This window comes from Cebidichthys violaceus, unplaced genomic scaffold, assembly GCF_023349555.1.
Source record: "Cebidichthys violaceus isolate CVI_PGR_0920_01 unplaced genomic scaffold, fCebVio1.0.p SCAF_17, whole genome shotgun sequence".
Classification (NCBI taxonomy): Eukaryota; Metazoa; Chordata; class Actinopteri; order Perciformes; family Stichaeidae; genus Cebidichthys; species Cebidichthys violaceus.
The window spans coordinates 2188085-2200436 of NW_027176340.1; the positions used below are offsets into that span (position 1 = coordinate 2188085).

General features: G+C 43.6%; 1 protein-coding gene across 2 annotated transcripts; it reads left to right on the forward strand.

Moving 5' to 3' along the window:
* Window positions 1-78: 78 nt before the first annotated feature.
* LOC137873658 (sodium-dependent neutral amino acid transporter SLC6A17-like) lies at window positions 79-12210 on the forward strand. 2 transcript variants are annotated; one of them, XM_068711966.1, is made up of 11 exons: window positions 79-550; window positions 2815-2972; window positions 3721-3847; window positions 5455-5636; window positions 5744-5854; window positions 5942-6183; window positions 6352-6544; window positions 6663-6855; window positions 7030-7189; window positions 7346-7508; window positions 8088-12210. In XM_068711966.1, exons 1-11 carry the CDS (start codon window positions 268-270, stop codon window positions 8493-8495), a joined length of 2220 nt encoding a protein of 739 aa, XP_068568067.1. In that variant the 5' UTR covers window positions 79-267; the 3' UTR covers window positions 8496-12210. The 2 variants fall into 2 exon arrangements, with proteins under 2 accessions (XP_068568067.1, XP_068568068.1); XM_068711967.1 differs by lacking the exons at window positions 6352-6544; window positions 6663-6855; window positions 7030-7189; window positions 7346-7508; window positions 8088-12210 and having other exon boundaries at window positions 154-550; window positions 5455-5661; window positions 5942-6160.
* Window positions 12211-12352: the final 142 nt, after the last annotated feature.

A 12352-nucleotide genomic window follows, 5' to 3' on the forward strand; every position in this document is an offset into this window, starting at 1 on the left:
TTATTACGTTTGAATTATTGATGATAGTCGTTGAAACACAATTTTCTATCTGACCTTTCTGTCTTTCTGATGCAGGACTGAGGCCAGAACCACAGACCCAGCTGCCACTGCTCAGCGTCTCCCTTATAGCTTCATCCATCCACCTCTTCTCCTCGATCTGTCTGCATCGCCTCCTTCTGTTCCCAACAGACTCGCTCTCGTCTTCCTCTCACCACCCCCTGCCCCCCTCCCCTCCCCCCCCCGCCTCCCCGACCCTCAGCCTCCCTGATGCCGAAGAACAGCAAGGTGACGCAGCGCGAGCAGAGCCATGAGCACGTCACAGAGTCGGTGGCCGATCTGCTCGCACACGAGGAGTCGCTGGACTACAAGAACAGCTCCCTGAACGTCGGAGGGGCCGCCGGGAAGAAGGTCCCGCAGATAGAGCTGCCCGAAAACGATGGACGCCCCGCCTGGAACAGCAAACTGCAGTACATCCTGGCTCAGGTCGGCTTCTCTGTGGGCCTGGGGAACGTGTGGCGCTTCCCTTACCTGTGCCAGAAGAACGGAGGAGGTAATATACTCAAAGTAGTCCAGGCTGCAGTGTTGCACAAGGACCATCACATTCACTGTACTTAAATTCACATTTGACAGAGTTCCTCTTACGTTTTTAGAGTTTGTTGATATCAATGAATTCATCTTAACTTAAAGCCATCACAACCCTTTGTGATAGAAACAAAAAAGGACAATATGACGGATAGTAATGTAAGCTAATAGCGTCTCCAACCCAGGAACGCTGAGAGTAAACATAGATTGCTCCAATTTTCACTTGTGTGTCTAAATATTTAAAAGATAGAAGTGTACAATCACACAAATGTTCTAAACATAGCATCTTTAAGTATGTTTTCCACGAGGTGGAACGTGTAATGGATGTGACATTTAAAATAAATGTCACATCTTGCTTCACTAGATAGATAGATGGATAGATGGATAGATAGATAGATAGATAGATAGATAGATAGATAGATAGATAGATAGAGAGAGAGAGGGATGGATAGATAGATAGATAGATAGATAGATGGATGGATGGATGGATGGATGGATGGATAGATAGATAGATAGATAGATAGATAGATAGACAGAGAGAGAGAGAGAGAGAGAGAGAGAGAGAGAGAGAGAGAGAGAGCGAGCGAGCGAGCGAGAGAGAGAGCGAGAGAGACAGACAGACAGACAGACAGACAGACAGACAGACAGACAGACGGATAGATGGATAGATGGATAGATGGATAGATGGATAGATGGATAGATGGATAGATAGATAGATAGATAGATGGATAGATAGATGTATAGATGTATAGATAGATAGATAGATAGATAGATAGATAGATAGATGGATAGATAGATGGATAGATAGATGTATAGATGTATAGATAGATGGATAGATAGATAGATAGATAGATAGATAGATAGATAGATAGATAGATAGATAGATAGATAGATAGATAGATTTTCAGCTGTGTTGCAGTTGCCCTCCCTCTCAAACTACAGGGAGCTTACATTCAGGACAGTAAACAGCGAAGTCTAAAAATAGCTGCACTATTGATTACTACTGCCGACAGGGCAGGCTGGGCTCACACTGATATTCTGGTAAACAGAGAAGGGCTTGATAAAAAAATGTAACTGTAGAGTGATGAGGGTTTATTCTGGTCTGGGCCTGCATGTAACCGGAGGTGTGCACAGTGTAAACCTGAGCTCACTGTAGGTGGAAACACATCTTGTCATCATGGCTAAATGAAGTCTTTAATGTTGTTGTTGTGTTTGCTGCCTGTGATTGATTGACTGCATATAGGCAGGATTTATTGCTTATAGGGAGGATTTACTGCTTATAGGGAGGATTTACTGACAGTACACTCCCAAACCAGTCAGGCTATGCCGCCTGATGAGCGGCCATTTTTCACTCCGTAATTGTGTGTCTGGCAGCCGAATTACAGGCACATTAAAGGCCTGTGTTGTTTGGGAGTTATCGCTGTGGGGGCTTCTCTCTCATTGATGGCACCTCATCATGTCTTTTTCTTCTCCCTTTAACATCCTCCATCTTTTCTCCCTTCCATTGTCCCGTCTTCACGCTCGCATCACTGCCGTATTCCACGTTATATTATCTGTGACGGAGTGGATTTAAAAACATTTAACCTCACTATTCTCTCTATTTCAGCCTTCTTGATTTAGCCTTTTTGCCTCCTCTCTTCTCTTTCTGCCTCATTACTTCACCCACTATCAAATGCGTGTGCTACTGTATGTAATTCCCACATTTTGAATTGTATTAGCAGTAGTACGTGTTTGCCCGCTATAAGTCCCAGATGACGAATCGCCCTTCACATGGAACGCAGTCGCAGCCTGATTATGCCGCTCTGGATTAAGCTGCGGAGAGACAAATTTAGACTTCCATCAAAATTAAAATGAAATTCTAAGAATCAGTCAGTGGAGTCGAGGACCTGACGTTTGAGAGGAGCCGGATGGGTGGGTGGGGTGGGGGGGGGGTTGGGTAAATATATCTCAATGGGTCACATTTTGTAAGTTAAACGGATGCAAAACAGTTGAATTACTTCCAAATGTCACTGGTATTAAAACAGCAACGTTTACACTCACATTGTTAAAGGATTATATCAGAATATTTACATATTCTAGCCCTTTTACTACAAATACACTCGTTGGATAACCAAACATATTAGTCTACTTCCCTTTGTCGCTGTCTGAGACGTGTGTCTCCATTTTTTGTTTTGTACAAATTCACACGTTTACCTTGAAATGACTGACGCCACGTGTCTCCCTGTGTTTCAGGTGCCTATCTGGTTCCCTACTTCATCCTCCTCCTCCTCATCGGCATCCCGCTCTTCTTCCTGGAGCTGGCTGTGGGTCAGAAGATCCGGCGCGGGAGCATCGGGGTCTGGAACTACGTCTGTCCCAGTCTGGGCGGTATAGGGATGTCCAGTCTGATGGTGAGGGGGGGGGGGGACGACGACGACGACGACACTCATTTCCATTTTCAGGATAATCTATGATCTCTACAGCAGGAAGCCTAAAACATGCGCTTGATAACACTGCTGTAGTCCTCTGATAAGAATCAGAGAGGTTAATGGAGGAAAGCATGCAGTTAAAAAGAAGCACATCTGCTGAATGTGCACCAGCATAAGTAAAAACCACCAACTGTTCTGTCTGTGTGATTTATTTATAATATTGTTGTGCTTTTTTGCTCGCCTGACGTATGGTTTGTGTCTCTTATGCATGTTTATAGCACGCAACAACCATGCAACCGATACGGCAATGAGCAGGACAGAGTTGCAGGAACACCTGGAGTCGCCACAACAACCTTTCACACTGCCTCAGGCGGTTTCTTGGGTTTTATGGGATGTATTGACGCGCTTGAGAAGGAAAAGGTAGCCTGTCGTTAGAGTCGCCCCGGCTGCCGCAGAAGTAGCTATAAATATCTCGAGGAAGATCAGTGTTGAAAAGAGAGCGCTTTAATTATTCATGCTTTCCTCAGCCTTATTTAGCTTGTGAATGTCCTGGCTGGCAAGATTGCTCTGGAGATTGACAGCAACATGGAAAATACACAAAGCCTGCTGCCTCATTTGCATCCTTCTCTCACGCTGTTTTATACAGTTTAGTGGAGGTATGGAAATTGAAACCTTATACTGTAAAATGTGATATATATCCGTCCGTCTGTCCTCCCGTCTGTCTCTCCAGGTGTGTGGCTTCGTAGGTCTCTACTACAATGTGATCATCGGCTGGAGCATCTTCTATTTCTTCCAGTCCTTCCAGTATCCTCTTCCATGGAGCGAATGTCCAATCAGAAGGAACGGGACGCTCGCCAGTGAGTGACAGTAAATACCAGCTTGGAGACAAGGAGAGTTACACGTGTAGCACATCTGAAACGCAGAGGCAATTTACTGGAAGACGGTTTGTGCTTTAGAGAAACATTTAAAAGCACAACGAAGACAAAAGTTCAATCAGTTATAGAATAAACTTAAATATATTAAAACTCAAATTAGACAAAACAAGACTGATGACTTTACAGCCATGCTAGCAGCTCTCTGAGGCTGCCCTTCGACACTGCAGTGCTTTGAGCTAAATGCTAATCTCTGCATTCTAACATGCTGATGTTTAGCGAGTATGATGTTTAATTATGTCCACCACCTTAGTTTAGCGTGTTAGCATGCTAGCATTTGCTAACACAGAGTGCGGCTGAGGTTGATTGGAATGTTTTGCAGGAGATAAGAAGTCAACCTCATGGTGGCACTGCAGGAAGATTCAGAGGATCACCAAAGTCACCGGGATTTCTCACCTGGGAACCATTAACGTCTCTACAAAGTTCCGTTGCAATCTATCCAAACGTTGTTGAGATATTTCAGTTTGGACCAAAGTGGAAGTTGTAATCAATGAGATGCTCAGAAAAATCTAATTATGTTTACTGCCCAGCATGTTACTACTTTGTTTTCAGTTGAGTCAAATGTCATTACAATAGATGAACGCTTCACTGTCTAATATCAAAGAGTGCGTACATTTTCAGGATTACGTTGTGTCATTGTCGTAATCAATCTTTTTAAAAGCATTCTGCATGGTTATTTTCATAATTATTCCTCACTGGGCCACCAATGCTACAAAGCTTTCAGGATTACATTTGCAGCCTCGGCTTTTTTCGACCGAAACCTACAGCAAGCAGATCGGACATTATTGCGTTAACTTCCTTACGACTTTCTGTCACGACTTCACGCACGTAATCCAGAGCGAAACCCTCCGGTGTTCATTTGATTAGAGGCGATAATAACATAACCCTAAACTGTGACTCGGCGAGGCTGAGGCCGCCGGCAGAAAGACAGGGAGCAGAGATTCAGAGTGTAAAACATTTCATCCTTTATCTGTATCCAGTGTGACACACACACACACACACACACACACACACACACACACACACACACACACACAGCACTGTGATGGAACAAGACGGTAATCAATTCAGCAGAGGCCAATAGATTTCATCAGATGTAGATCACCACATATCGGAAAAGAGAAGAGCTTTACACTGTATGTGTTTATGTGGGTTTTGTATGTGAATCTGAACCATCCTGCAATATCATGTGGAGGAACCCTAAACTCACACACAGTATAATACTCTAATTTCCCAGAGGTATGAATGTACTGTTCGGTAAAAAAATCTCAGGTGTTGTGAATTGCAAGTTCACGCTTTGCATACTAAGCACACAGATGACCTTGTTTAGCTCCCCTTCACATCCGAGAGGTGTAAACCCGGCGGGAATTGAGATATCGACTCGAGCAAACACTCATTATATTCCTCCCTCTGCCCTCTCCAAGACATCCAAAACCTCCCTGCTGCATCTTCACACCCCTAGTCCTTCTTCCTTCATCCTCATTAACACCCAAACTAAAGCTGCATGTCCCCTCCGTCTGCCAAACATGCAGTTGTGGAGCCGGAGTGTGAAAAAAGCTCGGCCACGACCTACTTCTGGTACCGGCAGACTCTGAATACCACCAGCACCATCGCGGAGAGCGGCGGCCTCAACGTGAAAATGACCCTGTCTCTGCTGGTGGCCTGGATCATCGTCTGCCTCGCCGTCATCAGAGGGATCGCCTCCTCTGGGAAGGTAGTGGAGAGGATAAGGCAGAAATGTACGACGTGATGACAGAAAGCACGTAGGAGACCACCGGATTCCCTGACCTGAATGTATGTTTGAATGTTCCTCTTTCCCAGGTGATGTACTTCAGCTCTCTCTTCCCCTATGTGGTGCTGTTCTGTTTTCTGATCCGAGGTTTGATGCTGAAGGGCTCAGTGGACGGCATCGCTCACATGTTCACTCCCAAGGTGAGACTTTGAGTCCTCGCGGTGTTTCTTAATCGACCGTGCTGACAAACGCTCAGCAATCCGACTTTCTCTCTCGATGTCTCACAGTTGGAGAAGATGCTGGAGCCGCAGGTGTGGAGGGAGGCGGCCACCCAGGTGTTCTTCGCCCTGGGCCTGGGGTTCGGAGGAGTCATAGCCTTCTCCAGCTACAACAAGATCGACAACAACTGTCATTTTGATGCAGTGCTCGTCTCTTTCATCAACTTCGTCACTTCCATTCTGGCCACGCTGGTAGTGTTCGCCGTGCTGGGCTTCAAGGCCAACATCATGAATGAAAAGTGTGTCGTAGAGTAAGTTCAACGCCTGCAGAAGCTCTCTATCCTTAAGCATATCCATATATACTATAGTGTTATAACAACATAAATAAAGTTATTATGATTTACAGTCCTGCCCTTGTCTGTATATAATATGTACGTTTAAGTTTGTTCGATATCTGTGGGTTTATTTTATCTCCGTAGGAATTCAGAGAAGATCCTGGAATACCTCAACTCTAACGTCCTGAGTCACGATCTCATCCCTCCACATGTGAACTTCTCCCAAATCACCACATCAGACTACGCTGAGATGTACGCCGTCATCAAGACAGTAAAAGAGGGCAGCTTCGCCCAGCTGGGTCTGGATCCTTGTCTCCTGGAGGACGAGCTCAACAAGGCAAGTCTTCGGCACGGCCCAGCTGCAGCCGACTCCGCAGCGCGTTCTGTGTTTCGACTGTTCTTTCCACCCCGTCAGTCTGTTGCTTGACTTCAGTCCTCTGACCGTCTCTCTGCAGTCTGTTCAGGGCACCGGCCTGGCCTTCATCGCCTTCACGGAGGCCATGACCCATTTCCCGGCATCTCCGTTCTGGTCCGTAATGTTCTTCTTCATGCTCATCAACCTCGGTCTGGGCAGCATGATCGGCACCATGACCGGCATCACCACACCTGTCCTCGACACCTACAAGGTCCAGAAGGAGCTTTTCACAGGTAGCCCCGCCCCACACTGACAGGACAGCGTGTGCTATTAGTAGTTGGGTCTCCTTACTCAGCACTGCATTAAAGCACATCTAGGAACAGGCTTTGAATTATTATTATTATTATCACAATAAACAAACGTTATTTTCCTCTGAAGGCTGATTTTCTGTCTTCTGTTTGTTTCAGTGTGTTGCTGCATTGTGGCCTTCTTCTGCGGTCTGCTGTTTGTTCAACGCTCAGGGAATTACTTTGTCACAATGTTTGACGATTACTCTGCCGGACTGCCTCTCACAGTAGTGGTCATCCTGGAGAACGTGTCCGTCGCTTGGATTTATGGCACGAAAAGGTACAGCTGGCCGTACGTCTGTGCGTATGTGTCTGATATTCATCACGCTCAAAAATGAAATAGAACTGGAACATAGGAGCGTTAGATAGGCGTACAATTGTACAAAGGGACTAAATCATTACTGTAATGTTTGTTGTTGCTCTCTTTCTCCGTCAGGTTCATGCAGGATCTGGAGGACATGTTGGGTTTTCGACCATGTATAATCTATTTCTACTTGTGGAAGTACGTCTCCCCTCTGTGTCTCATTGTGCTCATCTCAGCCACTGTCATAGAGATGGCCGTCAGTCCACCAGGATACAATGCCTGGGTCGAAGAGCTGGTCAGTCTGTTTGTTTGTGTGTGTAGGTGTCTCTTTGCATGTATGTAATGTAATAAATAACCAGACTGAAACAGGCTCTACAGCCACGCTGGCAGCAGTAAAGCTGAACTTATAGTCACACAAAGTACAGCTGAGGTTGATGGAAATGGGATTTTAATTTGTCTAAAGTATTAGAATAAATAAAATTGTGATAACTGAGGTGATCACTAAAGGTAGTACAATTCATCCTGAGAGGAACATGGATGTGTGTGTACCAAATGTCATGGCAATCCATCTGAAAGTGAACAAATGTGAACTTCATAGTGGCGATAGAGGAAAAGTCAGAGGACCACCAAAGTCAGCCAGATTCATCCTCTGGGAACCATGAATGTCTTTCTAAAAGTTCATGGCATTCCATCCAATTGTTGTTGAGATATCTCAGTCTAAATCTAAAAAACTTTTCATTTTTCTGCTTCCCTCCACTTAGAGAAAGGAATTCTTTGGAATATAAATAATCACTAGACCCCTCTGTGTGTGTGTGTGTGTGTGTGTGTGTGTGTGTGTGTGTGTGTGTGTGTGTGTGTGTGTGTGTGTCTGCAGGCCCAGGAACGCTTCCAGAGCTATCCTCCCTGGGCACTGATCATGTGCTTCGCTCTCATCGTTGTGGCCATGCTTCCTCTTCCCGTTGTCTACATCGCCCGTCGCTTCAACCTAATGTCCGACGGCTCCAACAAGCTGTCCGTCTCCTACCGTAAAACCATGATGAAGGACATGTCCAACCTGGAGGAGCAGGACGAGTCCAGATTCATTCTCGGCGCCAAGCCCGGCGAGGCACCGCCGCCAGCGCCGGCGCGCAGGGCCTTCCTGACTCCGGGAGGCACCAAAACCCTGGACACCAACTCCCTGTCTCCGAACATCTGCTACGGTACGAGCTACCAGAACGCTGCCATCAGCCCCACCACACCGACGACACCGACCACGCCCGCCACACCAGAGTCTGACTCTTGACTGCCGTCTGAACCACCCTCTGACACCCTGTCCTGTAGCACAGTTCACCGTCTAGCCATGAAGTCTCTACCGAGGGTCACTGCAGAGCCGAGGATCCCCTCCACCGCCCTACTAACGCTACGAAACTGTATGTAGCCGCCCAATTTATCTGGAACACACTCTTCTCAAAATAACACCATGGAACCACCTGCAGCAGGTTAAACTGTGATCTTAACAGTAGATCAAACATATCAGAATGAGATCGACAGTGACACACTGTACATCTGTATCTATTCTGTATATAACATCAAAGGGTTTATTAAGATAAAGTTCTTTTCTTTGCCTTAGTATAAGGATCCTCAGTAGACACAGTCCACCTCCCCCCACACACACACACACACACACACACACACACACACACACACACACACTCACGCAGTTTAATGCACACCCCCGTCGGCACAGTTCAGGGGATCTGAAAGAATGAATGTAGTGGAGCCGGTGTGGTCCTGCTGGTGAAACTGTTTGTTTGTTTTCTGTACACTGGGCAAAGAGAGCCGAGCTGAATGTGAGTTTAATTATTCGACGGATCAAAGCCTGTCCTCCGTAGCGGTACAGTGTGTCAAAGCCATACAGTTCAAGTTCTTTTCTATGAAGTATTATGCAGTGATTTCAGTCAGTACCTAGATTATGTGTACACAAGCACCTCTGTTCTGATGTGGTTCTGTTTTCAGGGCTCTGTGTATTGTAAACTATACTTAAAGCTGCTCTAAAGACATCCATTCATGTCCAATTCCCATTTCCCTCTGTGTTTTTGTGTGTAGCCAGTATTGTAAAACAGTGGTATGCAGTATCGTAATATGTGAATGATTTCATCATCCGTTACACAAACATTATATAACTTGTAAAAAAAATCCCTCATTTCAGTGTCACCACCAAAGAGTAGATAGTAGACAACAAAACATGTGAAATCTATATATTCATGTTACAGAAAAAACTGAAAATTTATGCTGAATTGTGTTGAAAGCGAACCACTTTTGTTTTCAGCACGCAAGACTGAAAAACAAGGCACTCGTTATGATTCAGTAACAGGAAGCACAGCTTTTTCATGAGAATTTGAAACAGATGTTGATTCCTCCCTTAATACAGTTTCTTCCTACAAGGCCACAAAAGCACAAAAGAGACTTCACACAATTATTGCGCACAAGTGAATTACTAACCCTAATTGTTGACGTATTGTTTTGAAGACTTACGCACACGTGGAATTAATATGTTCCGTCAGCGATAAATATTTATTTTAGAGCACAAGCTATATTCACTTTGGACCAAAAAACATAATGAATATGAAATAGGAAAATCAGCAACGGACCAAAAGATTTAGGAACTGAAGGAACAAAAATCCAAATAAAGTAATATTAAACTCATCGAATAACTTGGTATGAACTTCTGTAAGCCTTGGACAAACTGTACATACATGCACAAACTACACATTCATGTACAAATCAAATGCACACCGTTTCTGTATGTGTGTGTGTGTAATAATGGACCTCAGTACGTCTCACTGAAACAGACACACACCACCGCGTCTTCTTTGTAATGAAGATCTTTGACTCCTGGTTGAACCGATTCATTATCGTACACACTGGTAGCAAATAGTTGTGCAAAACTGTCAACGAGTTCACACTGAGCACACTCAAGTTCCTGTTACATGGAAGAGGATACCTTTATTTATTTTTTTATCACAATATTCAAAGCAATGGCGTTAAGGATTAAATGGATTATATTTATATTCCTGTATATTTGCATTGTAGATGTGATAAACAAAGATTTTATCTTTTAAAGGTGACCAGTATATATTTTCATCTTCTGTGACGGTTATTTAAATTGTATATCTAAAGACTTGTCTATTTTGTAGTCTGTGTAGCTTTTTCTTTTTGTGCGTTCTTCTGGCCGCAACTCCATCACTTTAGCTTTAGCTTTAGCTTTAGCTTTAGCGGTCTGCTTGTTTTTAGCCCCACTAGCACCACCTCTGTTGACCACAACACCATCCAGCAGGTCAAACCTTAGTTCATGACAGAATGTCTCTCAAAATAGTTCCTGTCTGCCTCAGACACATTAAGATGAATGCTAAGATAGCATCCATGCTAAATGTTAGCAAGTTGCCCAGCTAATTGCGTGAACAAACGCTAACATGCCGTTACCTTTAGCCTGACAAGATTAGCTGCATGCTAACTAACCTAACATGTTAAATGTTTTATTAAATATCCCCATGCTAACAAATCCATTAGTTACTAGCATGCATGTTAAGATGCTAACAAGCCTCGTCTCAAATTTTGCAAAAACAGTAAAACTTCCTGTTTTTCAGATTTTGGAGTGTTGCTATTTAACCCCACTGTTAAGTCATTTAAAAAGCCTGAATTAACTGCTGCAGTTTTGCATATTTGGGCGGTTCATTAACAGGCGATGTCAGACACAAACAAACAGTGTAGCTGTTGAGTTAGCTGAATTTATTCAATCACTGTTAATATTGGATTTGATTTAGATGTAACTGCCAGCGTCGCTTGCAGCCATTTTGCCAATAGTTTTGTTTTAATCACTATTCCCGATATCTCAGAATTGGATTAACTAACATGGAGGATGACACGAATCTTAATTTCCAACCTGGTCGCTTTTTATTATGGTCTTAATGATACGACACGAACGCTGCAAAAGCACAACTGAGCCTAGCTTCAGCTTAAACTGATGAATCAGCGCTTTTAGAATGAAAGTCGAGCCAAATCAGAAGGACCGCATTCAGACATTTCGACAGAACAGCCATTGTGTTATGTGTTGTTTTTTTTGTGTGTGCTTATTCCTTCTGTCACATTACTGGAGATGGACAGATACGTCGAAGCCCCACATGAGCACACGCCACGCTCATGTCTTAACTTTGTATGCGATCACACGGCATCCAAAATTCAAAACTGTCCATTTTTTTTTTGCCCCTCTAGAGCCCTTTGTTCATTCTTCCAATCAACAGTTTTGTGTCCTGTGTGTAAAGAGCATCCCTTTCTTACCGTCTAGTGTGGCTCTAAACTTAAAGTCTTGTTTTATCTCGTCTCGTTTTAGTCAGTGTGAACAAGCCTGTAAATAATCTTGTGTAATCAAGATAGATTTTATCCATGTGAAGTATTATCATTGTCTTAAAAAGTAACTGTTTTAGCAGTAAATGCAATATAAAGTAATAATGAATGTGATTAATGCACTTTTTTTTCCACTCGGACTGCAAAAAAAACGTTAGGGTTTGTTTCGTTGTCCTCATTGTGTAAAAGCAATATCAAGTTATTAAACTGCAGAACAATGTAAGATTGACACAATTAGTGTCAGATAATAGCAATGATTAGGAGCTGCCCCTTATAGCCAAAGGGATGTTACAACTTTTGCTTACAAGTGTTGGAGTGTGTGTGCGTATGTGAATATAATAAATGTGTATGTGTGTGTGTGTGTGTGTGTGTGTGTGAGTGTGAGTGTGAACTATATATATACGTGTATGTGTGTAGATTCCTTCTTTTACCTGTGGGTGCAGGGCCTAACTGAGCACACGTTTCAAGCACTGCCTGTACAGGAGACACGTTTATAAATGTCTCTTTACAGGTTCTCTCTCTCTCTTTCCTCAGTCATATTATGATTGTATCATACTGACAATTATTGTAAAAAAAGAAATGTGATTAAAAATAATAATAAAGAGTGGACAAACTGCTGTCTGATTTTGTTTTACTGGTTTGAAATGTAGTCAAAACTGTGTTAAGGATTAACATCGTTATGAAAGTTATTAATCTAATTAGTTGAACTAAGATGGAAAACATCTTACTGGCTTAACATCAGCATGTTTGCAGTGT